Source organism: Cucurbita pepo, chromosome LG06, assembly GCF_002806865.2.
Source record: "Cucurbita pepo subsp. pepo cultivar mu-cu-16 chromosome LG06, ASM280686v2, whole genome shotgun sequence".
NCBI classification, from domain to species: Eukaryota; Viridiplantae; Streptophyta; class Magnoliopsida; order Cucurbitales; family Cucurbitaceae; genus Cucurbita; species Cucurbita pepo.
In genome coordinates this window covers 4,855,881-4,873,780 of record NC_036643.1, presented here as the reverse complement: position 1 = coordinate 4,873,780, position 17,900 = coordinate 4,855,881, and the positions used below count along the sequence as shown (strand labels likewise).

The following is a 17,900-nucleotide window of genomic DNA, read 5'->3' as shown; positions in this document are numbered from 1 at the left end:
TAAAAAAAATAATTACAAAATTAAATAAAAATAAAATAAATATGTGCATATGTGAGATATATTTTTTAATTAACAATAAAGTTTGATTTATTTCAATTTAATTATAGAGTTATAAAATATATAATGATGTCATTATTATTATTATTATTATTATTTTAAAAAAGTTCCTTTATTATTATTATATATCGTCGTTTAATTATCATGTTATTTTATGCTAGGATTTAGAGCCGTCCATTTTGATTTTATTTATTTATTTATTTATTTTCCTTTATCAATTTATGAATTTACTAATCATAATTTAGAGAGCCTATTTTTGGGTTTAGTTTAATTAAGAACCACTAATCTCTGACATCATATTTTAATTAATTAATTAATTAATTAATTAGGCATTATTGTGTGGAATTAAAAAAAAATTAAAATATTAAATGTTTTTTTTAATGTATAAACATAAAAATAAAATATGCACTTATTTTTTTTTTAAATACATATTAAACTTACAAGATTTTAAAAAATAAAAACTAACCATTTAGATTTTAGATGTGATGATGAGTTAAATCCATTTTTTTTAATACATATTAATTAACCTCGAAGAATTTAAACGATAAAATTAATATTTTAAATTTTAAATTTTAAAATTAAATGAGATTACCATTACTCAAATTTATATAAAATTTTAAAAATGATCGAGTTACTGTAAAAATTATAAATATAATGCCTCAAATTATGTTCAATTGGTTAATGTTTTAATGTTGTGTAGCGTTTTTTTTTAAGAATAAATTTAGTGTTTATTAACCTGAAGGTTTTGCTCATGAACTCAAAACCGAACCGATTTCGTTCGGGTCCAGAAAAAATGAACCCAACCCTACTCGAAATGTTAATCCAACCCAACCCAATTCTTATAGTTCGAGTTGGGTGGGTCGGGGGTGTACTGTTTAATTAAAAATAAACCTTTACTATTTCTTTTTTTTTTTTTTTTTTTTTTTTTTTTTTTTTTNAATATAAACATGTAATTATTTTTTATTTTTTATTTTTAGTTATCTAAAATTTTAAATTAAAATATAAAAAGTCAATAGGAAAATCAATTTTTTTTAAATACATTAATATTCTTTTTTTTCTCTTAATTATTTATTGTGCATTTTATAATTTGGAATATAATTATAATATGAATTTGATGAATGAAAATTAAATTAAAAGTTAAAATTTATTTTAATTAATAAAAATAAACTAATTATCAACTATTAATTATTTAAAATAACTAATATAATAAAATGGCCAGACCTCGCGGCGGACGTGACGCGGGTGATTGATCAGGTGGAGCGCCACTCGACTCCCGATGGATCTCTTATCTCTAAGGCCGCCCACGATCTACAACTGGTACTCCATCTCCTTCTATCTTACTCTCTCGCTCTCTCTTTTTTCGTTTTTTCCACTTGATTAGTGTGTTTTATTGATCGCTGATGAAATGTTGGTGGATTGAGCGATGTATTTGATTTCTGTTCGCAAGTGATCAAGAAATTGACCTAACTGTTTAATGGACTTGGTTTTGATTTGGTTTTTTGTATCGTTTCCGATTACTGAAGTTGATTTTTACTAGTTATGAAACTTTGAAGCGAGAGAAGAAATGTTGAGGGAAGGATTGCGTTATTTGGAAACCATGGTGGTTGGTCTTTACTTTGATGCTCTATTCCAATTTTAAAATCGATGAAATGTTGGTAGATTGAGCGATGTATTTGATTTCTGTTCGCAAGTGATCAAGAAATTGACCGAACTGTTTAATGGACTAGGTTTTGATTTGGTTTTTTGTATCGTTTCCGATTACTGAAGTTGATTTTTACTAGTTATGAAACTTTGAGGCGAGAGAAAAAATGTTGAGGGAAGGATTGCGTTATTTGGAAACCATGGTGGTTGGTCTTTACTTTGATGCTCTATTCCAATTTTAAAATCGATGAAATGTTGGTAGATTGAGCGATGTATTTGATTTCTGTTCGCAAGTGATCAAGAAATTGACCGAACTGTTTAATGGACTAGGTTTTGATTTGGTTTTTTGTATCGTTTCCGATTACTGAAGTTGATTTTTACTAGTTATGAAACTTTGAGGCGAGAGAAAAAATGTTGAGGGAAGGATTGCGTTATTTGGAAACCATGGTGGTTGGTCTTTACTTTGATTCTCTATTCCATTTTTAAAATTGATTGAGTTGGTTGATTACTAGCACCCGTCGCAGTGTTACTGTTGTTGTGTATTTCATGCTGTGTTCCTCTGTTGGTTTTCCTTCCTGGCCTCTCCTCAAAGTTTGTAAAATGTGTCTACTAGTGAGATGTTTCCATACCTTTATAAGAAATGTTTCGTTCTTCTCACAATCGGTTGAAGAAGAGAACGAAACATTCCTTATAAGAGTGTGGAAACCTCTCCCTAACAGACGGATTTTAAAATCGTGAGGCTAAAGCAGACAATATTTGCTAGCGGTGAGTTAAGTTGTTACAAATGGTATTAGAGATAGACATTGGGCGGTGTGCTAGTAAGGATGCTGGCCCTCTAGGGGAGTGAATTGTGAGATTCCACATCGGTTGGAAAGGGAAACGAAACATTCCTTATAAAGGGTGTGTAAGCTTCTCCCTAGCAAACGCTTTTTAAAACCGTGAGGCTGACGACAATACGTAACGGGCCAAAGCGGACAATATCTACTAGCGATGAGTTTGAGTTGTTACAAATGGTATCAGAGCCAGACACCGGGTGGATTGTGAGATCCCACTTCGGTTTGAGAGGGGAACGAAACATTCCTTATAAGAGTGGAAACTTTTCTCTAATAGACGCATTTTAAAATCGTAAAGCTGACGAAGATATGTAACAGGCCATACGGATAATATCTACTAGCGGTGCGCTTGGGCGGTTATAAGGTTATAAGTTGAGTGTAGTATGTCAAAGTTCCCTTGATTGTAAAAGTACCGTGTCACAATCAGCTCAACCGCTAATTCAACCAATTATGCAAGTGCTCATAGTACTGGAAGCATTGTGAACAATAGTTAAACCTGGATTAGGTGGTGTTCCAATCGCTTTCTTGGAATCACACCTGACTTTTTATGGCAAACACCTTCCACAGTATGGTCCGTGGGAATGTGAATAGTCCAAGTCCACTACTAGTAAATATTGTTTGTTTTAGTCTGTTACGTATTATCATCAGCCTCATAGTTTTAGGACGCGCCTACTAGGGGTGGTTATTAGTCTGTTACGTATTATCATCAGCCTCATAGTTTTAGGACGCGTTTACTAGGGATGGTTTTCACACCCTTGAATGTTTCGTTCCTTTCTCCAATGGACGTGAAATTTAAAAGAGGGGAGGGAATCAAATTTAACTATATTTATATTTCCTTTCTTTTCTTCTCTTGGCTTTTATTGAATTAGATCATTTTTCAGTCCAACACTCTTGTATTAAATTCTCATCAGATATTGTTTTTAACCACTTAATATTTCTGTTCTCAATTTATGAAAGGCTGTACTGATATAGATTATCTGCAACTTGTTCTTGTGTTATTATAGGATACAGCCGAATATCAATGGCCCTTTCCCGTGAGATTGATGCTCGTTTGAAGACGAAATGTGATATGGTAGCTGATGCTTTTGTGATGGATGATATTGGTAGGTCTATTGCTCCTTACCATTTTTTGTACAATTTTGCACGCATGTCTTATAAATGTAAGTTTGATGACATTTTTTTTGGTTTTCTAGCTATAGTTGTATTTTCTTGATTTTATGTGTCATAATGTTGATAGTTACTTTGTTTGCATGATAAAATGATTGATATGCGTTTTATCCTTAAAACTTCAACCACATTTATCCACGTGAAGAGTGCCTACTTTTATGCTACTTGATCTTGCAACATGAAACTCGACCGACTTTGCTTCTAGTAGGAAATTCATTATACGATGCATATCATACGACCTTACTGTTGAGAATTGTTGGGAGTGAGACTCATGGGTTTATAAGTAAGGAGTACTTTTTCCATTGGTATGAGGCCTTTTGGGGAAACCAAAAGTAAAGCCATGAGCGCTTATGCTCAAAGTGGATAATATCATATCATTGTGGAGAGTCCGTAGTTCCGAACACTTGTATTTATGCAAAGTCATCATTTGGGCACCATAGCACTAGTGCTTGGCTTTTGAGAGGTCTGGTTGGTTTTGTTGAGGATTGTTGTTGGGAGGGAGTCCCACGTTGGCTAATTTAGGGAATGATATATGGTTTATAAGTAAGGAATACATCTCTATTGGTACGAGGCTTTTGGGAAGCCCAAAGCAAAACCATGAGAGCTTAAGCTTGAAGTGGACAATATCATACCATTGTGAAGAGTCGTGATTCCTAACTGAATATGTAATTACTCTTATTTTTTAGTAGAATTGATGGTTAAATTTTCTCGAATGGTTTCAGTTATTAATTTTCATTTGTAATTTGTAACCTTAGCACATTAACTTGGCGGAGCTGAAATTCTGCAGGATGATTTTAAAAAATCAGGGCTATGCAAAAGGTGTGTGAGATCTCACGTCGGTTGGAGAGGGGAACGAAGCACCCTTTATAAGGGTTGTAGAAACCTCTCCCTAGCTAACACATTTTAAAACCTTGAGGGGAAGCCCGAAAGAGAAAGCCCAAAGAAGACAATATCCGTTAGCGGTGGGCTTGGACCATTACAAATGGTATCAGAGCCAGACACCGAGCGATGTACTAGCGAGGAGGCTGAGCCTCAAAGGGGGGTGGACACGAGGTAGTGTGTCAGCAAGAACGCGGGTCCCAAAGGGAGTGAATTATGGGGTCCCATATCGATTGGAGAAGGGAACGAGTGCCAGCGAGGACGCTAGGTCTCGAAGAAGGTTGGATTGTGAGATCCCACATCGGTTGGAAAGGGGAACGAAGCACCCTTTATAAGGGTGTGGAAGCCTCTCCCTAGCCGACACGTTTTAAAACCTTTTGAGGGGAAGTCCAAAAAAGACAATATCTGCTAGCAGTGGGCTTCGATTGTTACGAATGGTATCACAAAATAAGGTATTTATCGAGTATAATCTTTTCAGCAGGCTAGCGTGTTATCTTCGAGGTAAATATGATTCATAATGTGCTTTTTTACAGAAAATTTCTTGTTGGGGCCAAGGAGGAAGCTTCTATTTCATGTAACAAAGCGGTAAGTTTCTATTTATTTATCACATTAGAATATTTGGTTTTAATTAATTATAGTTTAGTATTATTAATTATAAATTCAATTTTAATTAAAATATATAAAGAAATATAATTAATAAACAATTGAAAAAAGTAAGAAAAAGAGAACAAAATATATTAGTAATGAAGGATCAAATCAAAATTAATCTCAAGTGGTTATAAATAATGAATAATAATTAGTTATAATTATTGAAAAACAAATTTTTGTTCTAAATTTAACTAATCCTAATTAATTATTGTTAGCTAATTAGTTGATAATTTTAGTATATAAGTAATTACATTCATTTAATAAGTCATTGAAAACTGCTTTGTTTTGCTTGCCTTTATTCATTCCGACTTAGCTTGTTACACGTTGACATGAAATCGATAGGTTACTTGTAGAGGGGAACGTAGCATTCTTTATTAGGGAAGCCCGAAAGGGAAAGCCTAAAAAGAACAATATGTTTATAAGGGTGTGAAAACCTCTCTCAGACTTGTTTTAAAATCTTGAAGGGACGCCTGAAAAGGAAAGTTTAAAAAGAACAATATCTGTTGTTAGCGGTAGGCTTGAGCTGTTATATTATTTATCTCCGTGAGTATCGAGGTGTAGACCCTCGTTTCGACACAATTGAGAGGCAGTACTATTCAATGGACAATTCACCAAGTTGAGATGGACTTCAAACGCTTGCCAGATCAATCAAGTAAGTGAAATATTTTTCATACAATTTCATATGATCTGCTTGAAGTTTATTTTTATCAGCATCCTGTTCATCATGTCTCTGGTTTTTGTTCTTAAATGATCGGTTTAACTTGATCTCAGCCATTCTTCTGGTTTTTATCAAGTGTTGTTACAAGAAGAAAGGTTAATGCCTCAAAATTTCTGGTACAAATCATAAGGTTCCTCTTATAATTAAGGTTCCTCTTATAATTATTAGGTCCGAAAGAAATTCTACTTCTTCTCTGGCACAAACACCCGTAACGACCTAGATCCACCGCTAGCAGATATTGTCTTTTTTGGGCTTTTTCTTTCGAGCTTCCCCTCAAGGCTTTAAAACGCGTCTGTTGGGGGAAGGTTTCAACACCCTTGTAAAGAGTGTTTTGTTCTCCTTCCCAATCAATGTGAGATATTACAATCCACCCCCCTTCGAGGCCCAACGTCCTCACTAACACTCGTTTCTTTCTCCAATCGATGTAGGACCCCCTCTAAATCCACCCCCTTTGGGGCCCGTGTCTTTACTGGCACACCACCTCGTGTCTACTCCCCTTCGGGAAACAGCGAGAAGGCTGGCACATCGTCCGGTATCTGGCTGGCTCTGATACCATTTGTAACGACCTAGACCCACCACTAATTTTCCTCTTTGGGTTTTTTTCTTTCGGGCTTCCCCTCAAAGCTTTAAAACGCCTCTCCTAGAGGAAGGTTTCCACACACTTATAAAGAGTGTTTTGTTCTCCTCCCCAATCAGACATCACACTACGAGAGACCCATAACTCGATCTCAAACTGAAAAAATCCAGAAAATTTGTGCTCTACCCGGCTTTTCATTCTATTTTGTTGAGACCCAAAAAAATTTGTCTACTATAAATGTTTTAATCATATTTGCGGCACAAAAAAAAAATCAAGACGATGGCTGTCAAAAGAACAGTAAGGGATGAGGAGGGGAGACTCTCGAAACCAAACGAGACTCGAAGAATGATGTCGGGTAGGGGTGGGGCCCATTCCTGCTAGCGGGGTTTTTTCTCTCTACTTCCTCCTACATTTCCTGTCTAAACCGAGATTCTTAGAGCGGGTCCGGTGGGCCCCGTCCACCACATGCACCCCTGGTTTGGCTTGTTTCAGGAAAAACCAGTCACAGCTAAACAAACAAAAACTCACCACATGACCACTTGGACCGAACCTCCCGTCTCTCTATTTCACGTTCGCCTTTTAACAGTATTGTCTAGATTCATATCGGGTCGGGTCGGGTCGGGTTACAATCATATCCGGATCCAGGTCGAGTTCGCGTTCAATGAACGCGTCAGTTAATTCACCGCCCTTTTTTGGAACCATATTCTTTTGCCTTCAATAATACGTTACACGTCAGCGTCGATCTTGACCGTCCATTGCTAACAAGATCAGACCGTCCACGTCATCCTCCCAGAAGATTCCAGCTCAATCGTACGGGTACTAATTCGTGGTGGGAACGGAAACGGAAACGGAAACGGACTCTTGCCGCCTTCCCCTCAAAGCTCTATAAATACTTCCCATATCCTTCATCAATGTTCTCATTCCTCTCATCGTTCTTCCTTCCTTGTTCCTTTGATCTCTTTCGCGCGTTTTTGGACTTTCGCTTTCTGGTGAGTATCTGTCTCCTTCTGAATTCGTAGATTTTGTTCTTCCTTAGCCTGGATTTTTTTTCTTTTTGTTTGTTTATGTCTGAGATTGATCGTGGTTAGGGTTTTGTTTATATCTCTTTGACTTCTGTGTTTTTTCTCGCAATTCCGAATTTGTTTGGTAAGATTCTGGTGTTGCTTCGTTTATGGAAGCCATGGATATTGCTTCGTTTGTATCCTGCTGGAATTTTGTCTTTCTTTCATGTTGTTAAGGGTTTTTTTATAGGAGACGCATGTTTTGATCACTTAGGTCTCCATTTAAGTCGTGGATGAATTGGATATTGCCAATTTTTGCTATATGTAAATTCTGGAGTTTTTGTTATGCCGTTCTCTCAATCCCGAATGTTTTCAGATCACCAGTTGTTCTGTTTGGTTTGAGCGTCATCCGAACTTGATTTTTGGCTATTTGTAAATTTCGGAGTTCTTGTTATGCCTTTCTTTGAATCCCGACAGATTACGTGTTGTTCTGTTTGGTTTGAGGTTAATCCTGACTTGATTTTTAATTATTTGTAAATTTTTGAGTTTTTGTTAAGCCTTTCTCTAAATCCCGTATGTTTTCAGATTCGCAGTTGTTCAGTTTGGTTTAAGCTTCATCCAAACGAAGTTCATGGTTGAATTAGACTTCCAGATCCCATCTGCTTTCGATCCATTCGCCGACTCCAAGGATTCTGATGCCCCCGGAACCAAAGCTTATGTTCATATCCGCGTTCAGCAGAGGAATGGCAAAAAGTGCTTGACTACAGTTCAGGGTCTGAAGAAAGAGTTCAGCTACGAGAAGATCCTTAAGGACGTGAAGAAAGAATTCTGCTGTAATGGTAACGTTGTTCAAGACAAAGAATTGGGGAAGATAATCCAACTTCAAGGCGATCAACGCAAAAACGTGTCTCAGTTCCTTGTTCAGGCTGGTCTCGTTAAGAAGGATCAGATCAAAATTCATGGGTTTTGAGTAACTTTCTGATCTTTGAAGGAGTCTGTTGATTTATGCTTTGCTTTTGGGGTATGTTCTGTTCTTAGTTTCTAAGAGTCGGTGTGTTCTAGTCTATTTATCTGTGATGGCGTGTGATGGAATTTTCTTATCAATAAAATATTGTTCGATTCTGCGTGTATTTTCCTTGCAACTTTGTTGTGTTCAACGTGGTTTTACTTTCTGTCCTTGCAACGTATATAGACTGGTCGCATGATTGGTAAGGTTGTTTTGACCCTAACCATTCCAAGTTCTCGTTGGGGAAGAACAAGAGCCTTCTTTAGATAGCATATCATAGATTGGCATACGGAAGAACAAGTAATCGAGATTTAGTTAAGGAAGGGTTCAACAAGCCATCGATATTTCACGATCAAGGGTGTAGTACTATTTGTTGTAGCGGTCCTTATATATCGTATTAACAATCGAAAGATGGTCAACAGGGTTTTTTTCTCTATACCTACGAATTTCATTGGACCAACTGAAAGAACATTGATCGGAAAGAGAACTCTAGAAGCTTGAACCACATAGATTGGTTATGAGCTTTCAGTTTTTCATATCAACGAATTTGGTTCTCGGAAAATGGAATCCAAATGTCACTAAATTTGGTGGGTTTTCATCCTTCATACTTAATGGACTTAGTTCGGCGAGTCACATGCCAAAACTCCGAGGTCCTACAAGAACATATTCCGCATCTTTTCAAAGTTGGCTCTCCTTGTTACATCTCTATGTTGTTAAGGGGCTAAATTATCCAAAAAAAAAAAAAACATCCTAAATTTCACCATGTGCACGGTGAGAAAATTAGTTAGAACAGTAAAGATTAAAAGTATTTCCTATTGTTTACACTAGTTTACTCTAAACAAGTAGTTTCAACAAGACCCATCATTTAGATTCGTCTTGATTTAAGAAGAATCACTGACGAACAATATAGAAGATAAGAATTTTTTTTCTTTTACCTACTTTCATTTATTATTCCAACTTTTTTAAAGAATAATATTTCTTAAAGAAAGGCGGTGATTTAACCATCCACCTATTGATGTTCATTTACTCTGTTCCAACTCCCAATTTTGTGTATAATATAACAAGTATCTAATATATTCTTTAACTTTCATTTTTACGTTAAATAGACTCTAAACGTTTCAATTTTGTGTTCAGTAAATTAGTGAATTTTAAATATTTATTAAACATTTTTAAAATTTAAGAAATTCGAGTCCGATATAAAAATTTAACTTAAAAATACACCAAAAATCTTTACTTTTTATTCCCAATTATAAAATGTTCCTAATAATTGTTAAATAGGAAAGAAACAAAAATGCCCACCTCAAAAAAGAGGCAAAAATCATTTAAAGAATTGAAATGTACCCACTTTTTAGTTCGTAGCTAATCATGATGTTTTTTCTTTAAAAAAAAACCGATCGGATCAGGACCTAGAATAGTATAGCGGATTCAGGTCATAACTTTCATTCAAGCCACCAACACATTATTACAAATCTCTGATAGTAACCTAGAACGGTGTAACAGTATTCAGATCATAATTTTCACTTATGTCACGAATACATCATTATAAATTACAATTTTCAGCTGAAATTTTAACGTTCGTGTAAAGATATTTCGAATGTGATAGTGACCTAGAACGGTGTAATGATATTCGTGCCATAATTTACATTCATGTCACCCGTCAATCATTACAAAACACTTTTTTTTTTTAATTCAACTCGGCCCAAAAATAAAGAGACCCTAGCCCATCAAATAGTCTTGTAGGTCACGTGTAGTCAGGGGTAAAATAGTAATTTTACGTTGTCTTAAACAAACATTATACTTATTATAATAATTGACGTGAAAAAATCATTGGTATAAAATTGCTTTTTAAATTGAAATTAAGAGTTTATTAATAGTAATTTCAGTAGTTTTTTTTTCGAGCTCCATATCATTGCTAGCAGATATTATCTGTTTAAGCTCGTTAAGTTATCGTCAGTCTCATAGTTCTAAAACACAGCAGACGCTGGGACACTGCCCAGTGTTTGGCTCTGATACTATTTGTAACAGCCAAAGTCTACCACTAGTAGGTGTTGTTCGCTTTGCCCGTTACGTATCGTCGTAAGCTAGACACGTTTTAAAACTGTGAAGATGACGACGATGTATAACAGGGCAAAACGGATATTTTTTTTTTTTTTTGCCCTAAAAGTACTTTAAAAAGTTGACCTAAGTACACATTAATTAAGAACTAGTTTTTTAAGACAATAAATTCCGTAGAATTGATGATTCTTGAGGACGGTACTTAAATATAAATCTCGTACCAAACATTAGGTTGGATCATACCTAACACGCTTGATCGTAACATTAAACTAGTACCCGTTGAAATTACATATTCAAAAAGAACTAGAACCAGGTAGTTTAATAACCGTTACTATATAAAACACCTCGTGTGAGATCCCACATCGGTTAGAGAGGGGAACGAAACATTTTTTTATAAGGTGTAGAACCTCTCCCTAACAGGCACGTTTTAAAACCGTGAGGTTGACGACGATACATAACGAGCCAAAACAGACAATATCTACTAGCGGTGAACTTGGGTTGCTACAAATAGTATCAGAGCCAGACACCAATCCGTGCAAGGACACTGGGTCATCAAAGGAAGTGGATTGTGAGATCCCACGCTAGATGGAGAGGGGAACGAAATATTTCTTATAAGGTGTGGAAGCATCTCCCTAATATACGCGTTTTAAAATTGAATGATACGTAACGGGCCAAAGCGGACAATATCTGCTAGCGGTGGACTTAGGCTGTTACACCTCGTGTATAAGATTTGAAATTATATGAATTTGATAATTGATGGTCTCAACCTTGGTAGCCAACGTTACGTATTGCTGTCAGCCTCACGGTTTTAGAACGATCTACTAGAGAGAAGTTTCCACACCTTTATAAAGAATGCTTCATTCGTTCCTCTCTCCAACCGATATGAGATCTCACAATCCACCCACCCTTGTCGTTGGCACACTGCCTGGTCCTGACTCTGATATCATTTGTAAATAACTCAAGCCCATCGATAGCAGATATTGTCCACTTTGCCCCGTTACGTATTGCCGTCAAACTCACGATTCTAAAACGCGTCTACTACGGACAAATTTTCACACTTTTATAAGAAACTTTGCCCCGTTACGTATCCCCCTCTCCAACTGACGTGAGATCTCACAACATCACAATAACAACAACCATAGTTTCATATCATCGTAATCACTCTCATTCAGTTACAGTCTCATATCATCGTAATCATTCTCATTCAAATATGGTCTCGATTCATCACTGTTCCCACTCTTTACTCGAGCATCAGTACATCACAACAACTATAATCGTCAAATCGAGCAGAGCTCCGTAACTCAAAATACTTAAACAAAGTAGAAAACAAAAACGAGATCGAGATCTCGAAAAGATCTTCAAGTAGGGTATAGTACTAGCAAGTTGAAGGTTTGTTGTCAATAAATGTATACAAATATTTATATCACATAGCCCACAGCTCACAACAAAAACCACTCTTGTTTATACTCATTTGCACACAGTTTAATAGTTCACCACTTGTTGTTCAAACAATTTGTAATGAACAAACCATTGAATTGTGTGGAATTGCTTATCAGCTACTCTCTGGAGGCTTTCATTAATGCTCTTTGTACCTTTGCTTCTTCTTCACTCACCCATCAAACAACTTGAGTTTAATACTCATTTCTCCAATTGGGCTACCCATCCTGTCACATGCTCTTCATATTGATATCCATTTTTGTCCTCTTTCTATATCGGTATCAAGCCTTGTGTCTTTGCTGGCATGCCGCTCGGTGTCCGTCGTTTGTGATAGTTCATACCTTCCGCTAATAGATACTGTCTCGTTATGTATTGTTGTCAGTCTCACGGTTTTAAAATGCGTCTACTAAAGAGAGGTTTCCACAGTTTTATAAGAAATGATTTGGTTTCCTCTTCGACCAATGTGGAAGCTTATAATCCACCCTCTCTTGGGGGCTGGAGTCTTCGCTGGCACGTTGCTCGGTGTTTGGCTCTGATTCCGTTTGTAATAGTTCATGCCCATTGCTAAGAGTTATTAACCCGTTATGTATTATCATTAGTCTCATGATTTTAAAACGCGTTTACTAGGAGGAGGTTTTTACAACCAATGTGGGATCTCATAATCCATCCCCTCTTGAGGGCCCAACGTCCTCGCTGGTACACTGCTCGGTGTCTAGCTCTGATACCATTTGTAACAGCTCATGCCCACTGTTAACTGATATTGTCCCGTTACGTATCGTTGTCAGTCTCACGATTTTAAAACGCAGCTACTAGGGAGAGGTTTCTACACTCTTATAAGGGATGTTTCATTCTCCTCTCCAACTAATGCGGGATCTCAAAATCCACCCCCTTGGAGGCAAGCGTCCTTGTTGGCACACTGCTTAGTGTTTGGCTCTGATACCATTTGTAACTGCCCAAGCCCACTGCAAGCAAATATTGTCCGCTTTGGCCTGTTACATATCTCCTTCAGCCTCACGATTTTAAAACGCGTTTACGAGGAAGAGATTTCCACACCCTTATGGAGAAATGTTTCGTTCCCCTCTCCAACCAACGTGGGATCTCACAATCCACCCGTTTAGAAGCCCAGCATCCTCGCTAGCACACCACTCACTCCCTCACTCTGATACAATTTGTAACAGCTCAAACCCACCACTAGCAAATATTGTCCACTTCGACCCACTACATATCTTCATCAGCCTCACGATTTTAAAACGTGTCTACAAAGAAGAGCTTTCCACACCCTTCTCCAACCAACGACTCGGAATTACTCTTAATTAATCTCTTTTAATAACCCTAATTGTGAATTTATTAGTTGACAATGATATAAACCATTTCATCTTCTACAAATCTTAAAATTTCATAAAATAATATATATATATATATATATATATATATATATATATATATATACAAAAGCTTTAATGAAATTCTTCAACCCTTTTCATCTCTCTATCATTTCTTCTTCTCATCTTACCATGTTGAGGTTGGTTATTGAGTTGAAGCACCACCCGATTTTCGATAAAGCTCTTCGGTTTTTCGTCGAAGCTTTGAAAACGACCACTTTCGCTTTGTTTCTATGCCTTCTCGCTCTAGGTATGTCTCGTCTCGAGAAATTATTCGAGTAGCTATAACAATACATATTAGAGAAACACACGATAACACGAGTTATAGTAGTTGGGAGGAGACGACTATATTGAATAATTTTTTCTTTCTATCTCTTAAATTTGCAGTTGGTGCATCGGTTGGAACGGTGATCGGAGCTTTCAAAGGCCATGGCGTCGCCATAGGCGCTATAGCCGGTGCAGCTGCAGCCCTTCAGCTATTGAGCTACCCCGAATCGGAGTATAGATATTCTTTGTCGAAGGTATGGTTTTCAATATTCAAGGTCTAAGTTCGACTTGATATTAAATTATACGTTTATTTTCGAATGTATAACAATTAACGGGTCAAAGGACTATCGAATAAAAAATCGAAAAATACGAGGACCCAATTGAAAATTTAATTTATAACGTTCGTAAATCAAATACTTTTTAAAATTTACGAATTAAATAACCGAAAGTTGAGGGACTAAAATATAATTTAACGAAATTTAAATTTTTTTGATGGTGGCAGGAAGCAATAATGGAGAGTCTAATGAATGGGAAGGGGTTGATGAACTGGGTAAGTGAAAAAGCTTGAATGCTGCCATTAATGGCGGATTTCAAGATCCCTTCATATTTCTAAAGCAAAATAAAATTTTCAGGCGAGCAACTTCTCGGAGTATATGTACCGAGAGATGTCGGAGTTTGTCGACGTCGCCGGAGAAAGCTGTGTCGAAGGAATGTCAATGGAGAGTGTTCAAAATTTGCCTATTTGTGATTATGATCATGGCAAGATGAAGAACTCCATTTCTTGTCCCATTTGCTTAGAGGTAATATATATATATATATAAGGTAATATATACCTATATACATACATATATACATATATACATATATACATACATACATATATATATACATATATACATATATACATACATACATATATACATATATACATATATACATATATATATATACATATATACATACATACATATATATATACATATATACAAAAATACATATATATACATATATACATATATATATATACATATATATATACATATATATATATATATATATACATATACATATATACATGTATGTATATATATATATATATATATATATATGTATATATGTATATATATAGATATAGATATAGATATATTTTAATTATATTATTTTTGTTTTTTCGGTATTTTTTTTTTTTTTTTCAAAAAGGTTATATTATTAAAAGAATTATTTTTTTGGTTTCTTAAATTTACTTGTAATTTCAAAAACATTAAAAAATAATTACATTTTTTAAAAATGAAAAAGAAAACTTGAAATATTTAATGAATATCTTAATTTAAATTTTATATTTGTTTAAGGATTTATTAAATATAATTAATTATTTAAAATATATGGTAAATTTTTAAATTAAATAATTATAGGATGGTGACACGTCATTTAAAAGATTAAGAGATTACTTAGAAAGTTGACCAAAGGTTAAATATGAGATTTATTAATGTTGTTAGGACTAATTAATATTGTTGACCTTAATTAAAAATAAATTAAAATTTTGGGTTGGTTGGGTTCGTGGCTCGAACCACTGGAATAGAGTTTACAACTAACTCTCTAATTTTAGGTTGGGCGGGATGACCCGACAAAAGAAATATCATACATTCCCAAGATATAAGGTATCACTGACATCAGTTACAAACGTCAATTATGTTTAATATTTATAATAATCTTAGAACGAGGGTAGTGTAGAGTTCTGACCAACCAAAAAAATGTAAACCTATGAACGGACCCAAATTTTCGATTTTTAAAAAATTCAATCCCATCCAGACTGAAAAAAAAAATCTAACCCAACCCAACATTTATAGTTTGGGTTGGACAATTCCGGGGATCAGTTTTCGGGTAATATGAATACCGTGTTAGGTATATATATATATATTAATTAATTTTTTTATTTTTCAGGAATTTGAAGATGGAGAATTTGGTAGGAGACTTCCAAATTGTGATCATTTTTTCCACGTGGATTGCATAGATCAATGGCTACGATTGAATGGATGTTGCCCATTTTGTAGAAAATTTTGTAATTAAACCATACCTTATAATATTCTCAAATTATTATTATTATTTTTTAATTCACCATCATTATTAATATTTGAAAATATATAGCGAATTTTGTAGGCTAATATTTTAAATTTATATATTTTTTAGTTTTTTTTAATATTTAAAAATATAATTTTTAAAAATTATTCGTAAGAAATATATAATTTTTTTTTTGTTTAGTTTAACAAGAGCGAGAAAATTGAAATATTTAAAATAACATTTATATTTTTTATAAATATGATAATTGATGCTTTATTTATTGATTTGGAAAAAAATTAATAAGTAGGAATTTCTTTTGACTTTTCGATGATGTGAAAGTACGATTTTACCCTTGTTTTTAGAATGTTTTCAAAAGTTTTATTATTATTTGGCTCATTTGAAGGAGATTTGGGTTTTTGAAACTAAAAATTTAAACCTACTTAAAAAAAAGGACTCGAGATTAGATAAATTCGATTAAAATTTTAAAAGTTCAAGTAACTTATGGTTGAAATTCATGCATTTTGAGCAAATCGTAGTCGAAATTCATGTATTTTAGCTAAAATTTGATTCAATTTCATCAACTCAATGGACGATAGAGGATCAAGTTATGTTGTGAATCCTATTCAATGTTGAGAATTGTTGGAATTGAGTCCCACATTGGTTAATTGGTTAATTTAGTGGAAGATCACAAGGGAAAAGAAATGAAATAAAGTTAGGAGAACTTATACTTTGGCAATGGTGGGGACAGCTTCATCGCTAAATTTGAAGCACCAAAAAACCTGGCGTTATACAAACCAAAAAGATCAACAAACGGTAAGTAATAAACGTTTTCTTCATTCAATTCGATTCTTATCCGATTCTTTTCTTTCTATTTGGTTCTTCGATTTTGTTGCCGGTAAACCTCTTCTCCTTCTGCATACAAGATCGGATCTAGGATTTTCTTCTTCGGTTTGTGTTTAGGTGAAATTCAATCTTGTTTTTACAATTTTCCTTGCAATTTTCTGGTAGATTATACTTCTGATGAATCTAGGTTTGATGATTTAGTTTTGTGGTTTAAGAAGAGGGGTTTCCAAGTTTGTGTGAGTTTATGCGTACCTTGAACCCTACAAACTTTGTTTTCTGTATGATTCTTGTTCTTTTGTTTATATGTTCATCTGTTCATCTCTTCATCTGTTCATCTCTTCATCTGTATTAGAGATTGAAGTAGGTATTGATTGAATGGATTTTCAGGTATTGATAGAATATTATACTATGGAAGGGACGATTCTTAGAAGGGTTATTCCATCTGACAATAGTTGCCTCTTCAATGCTGTTGGGTAAGATTCGAATTACTTGCCTGCCTGCCTATTCCTTTGTAAAGATTAGGAGATAAGAGTCTCTATGTTGTCTATGAAATGGCTGTATTTTGGTTGTGATTAGGAGATAAGGGGGGGTTAAAATCAGTTTGTATCCCGAAACTTTCGACTTTGGATCGTTGGGGTTTTTGAAGGACGAGGAAAGTTCTTCGTAGGAAACCCTTGATGCAGCTCATTTTTATGGCTTTTGTCTGGTCTAAGCTTTTGTCCTTTTTGAACAATTACATCTTAAATGTTGTTCTACTGGTGAGAGATCCTACATCGGTGTTGAAACCCCTCCCTAGTAGACGTGTTTTAAAACCTCAAGGGAAAGTCGGGAAGGGAAAGCCCAAAGAGGACAATATCTACTAGCGGTGGGTTTGGGCTGTTACAAATGGTATCAGAGCCAGACACCGGGTGATGTGTCAACGAGGAGGCTGAACCTCAAAGGGGAGTGCACACCAGGCGATGTGCCAATGAGGATGCTGGGTTCCAAAGGGGGTGAATTGGGGGGTCCCACATCGATTGGAGAGGGGAACGAGGGTCAGCGAGGACGTTGGGTCCTGAAGGGGGTGGATTGTGAGATCCCATATCAGTTGGAGAGGGGAACGAAACATTCTTTTTAAGGGTGTGGAAACTTCTCCCTAGTAGACGTGATTAAAACCTTGAAGGGAAATCCGGAAGGGAAAGCCCAAAGAGAACAATATCTACTAGAGGTGGGCTTGGCTTGGGCTGTTACAAATGGTATTAGAGCCAGACACCGGGCGATGTGCCAGCGAAGAGCCTGAAGAGGGGCGGACATCAGGCGGTGTGCCAGTGAGAACACTAGGCCTCAAGGGG

At 35.4% G+C, this 17,900-nt stretch overlaps 3 protein-coding genes and 1 long non-coding RNA gene across 8 annotated transcripts in view; all 4 read left to right on the top strand.

Moving 5' to 3' along the window:
• Positions 1-1,284: 1,284 nt before the first annotated feature.
• Positions 1,285-4,526, top strand: LOC111797299. Its single transcript, XR_002815510.1, has 3 exons — positions 1,285-1,374; positions 3,536-3,634; positions 4,486-4,526. It is a non-coding gene; the product is annotated as an uncharacterized LOC111797299 (long non-coding RNA).
• A 1,197-nt stretch (positions 4,527-5,723) lies between these two features.
• On the top strand, positions 5,724-8,651 carry LOC111797298 (protein translation factor SUI1 homolog 1). Of its 2 annotated transcripts, none has more exons than XM_023680277.1 (2): positions 5,724-5,877; positions 8,107-8,651. In XM_023680277.1, exon 2 carries the CDS (start codon positions 8,153-8,155, stop codon positions 8,489-8,491), a length of 339 nt encoding a protein of 112 aa, XP_023536045.1. In that variant the 5' UTR covers positions 5,724-5,877; positions 8,107-8,152; the 3' UTR covers positions 8,492-8,651. The 2 variants fall into 2 exon arrangements, 1 of the variants encoding a protein (XP_023536045.1); XR_002815509.1 differs by lacking the exon at positions 5,724-5,877 and adding an exon at positions 7,208-7,509.
• A 4,828-nt stretch (positions 8,652-13,479) lies between these two features.
• On the top strand, positions 13,480-15,748 carry LOC111797632 (NEP1-interacting protein-like 2). Its single transcript, XM_023680691.1, has 5 exons — positions 13,480-13,651; positions 13,789-13,922; positions 14,171-14,218; positions 14,301-14,468; positions 15,610-15,748. The coding sequence occupies exons 1-5, from the start codon at positions 13,480-13,482 to the stop codon at positions 15,733-15,735; spliced, it is 648 nt and encodes a 215-aa protein (XP_023536459.1). The 3' UTR covers positions 15,736-15,748.
• Positions 15,749-16,461: 713 nt separating this feature from the next.
• The window catches only part of LOC111797104 (ubiquitin thioesterase OTU1-like), a 4,237-nt gene continuing 2,798 nt past the window's right edge, over positions 16,462-17,900 (top strand). Inside the window, exons 1-2 of one of the 4 annotated variants that reach the window (XM_023680001.1) lie at positions 16,462-16,539; positions 16,957-17,042. In XM_023680001.1, the coding sequence (XP_023535769.1) occupies positions 16,462-16,539; positions 16,957-17,042 (164 nt within the window). Of the gene's footprint in view, positions 16,687-16,707; positions 16,806-16,956; positions 17,043-17,900 lie in introns of those variants that run through there. The other 3 variants (XM_023680002.1, XM_023680003.1, XM_023680004.1) reach the window with 3 other exon arrangements.

Excerpts from the sequence above, each read along its gene's own strand:
- LOC111797298 (XM_023680277.1), top strand. The coding sequence starts at position 8,153 with ATGGTTGAATTAGACTTCCAGATCCCATCTGCTTTCGATCCATTCGCC.
- LOC111797632 (XM_023680691.1), top strand. The coding sequence starts at position 13,480 with ATGAAATTCTTCAACCCTTTTCATCTCTCTATCATTTCTTCTTCTCAT. Across the intron at positions 13,923-14,170 it reads ATAGATATTCTTTGTCGAAG|GAAGCAATAATGGAGAGTCT; the intron begins GTATGGTTTTCA and ends TGATGGTGGCAG. Across the intron at positions 14,219-14,300 it reads GGAAGGGGTTGATGAACTGG|GCGAGCAACTTCTCGGAGTA; the intron begins GTAAGTGAAAAA and ends TAAAATTTTCAG.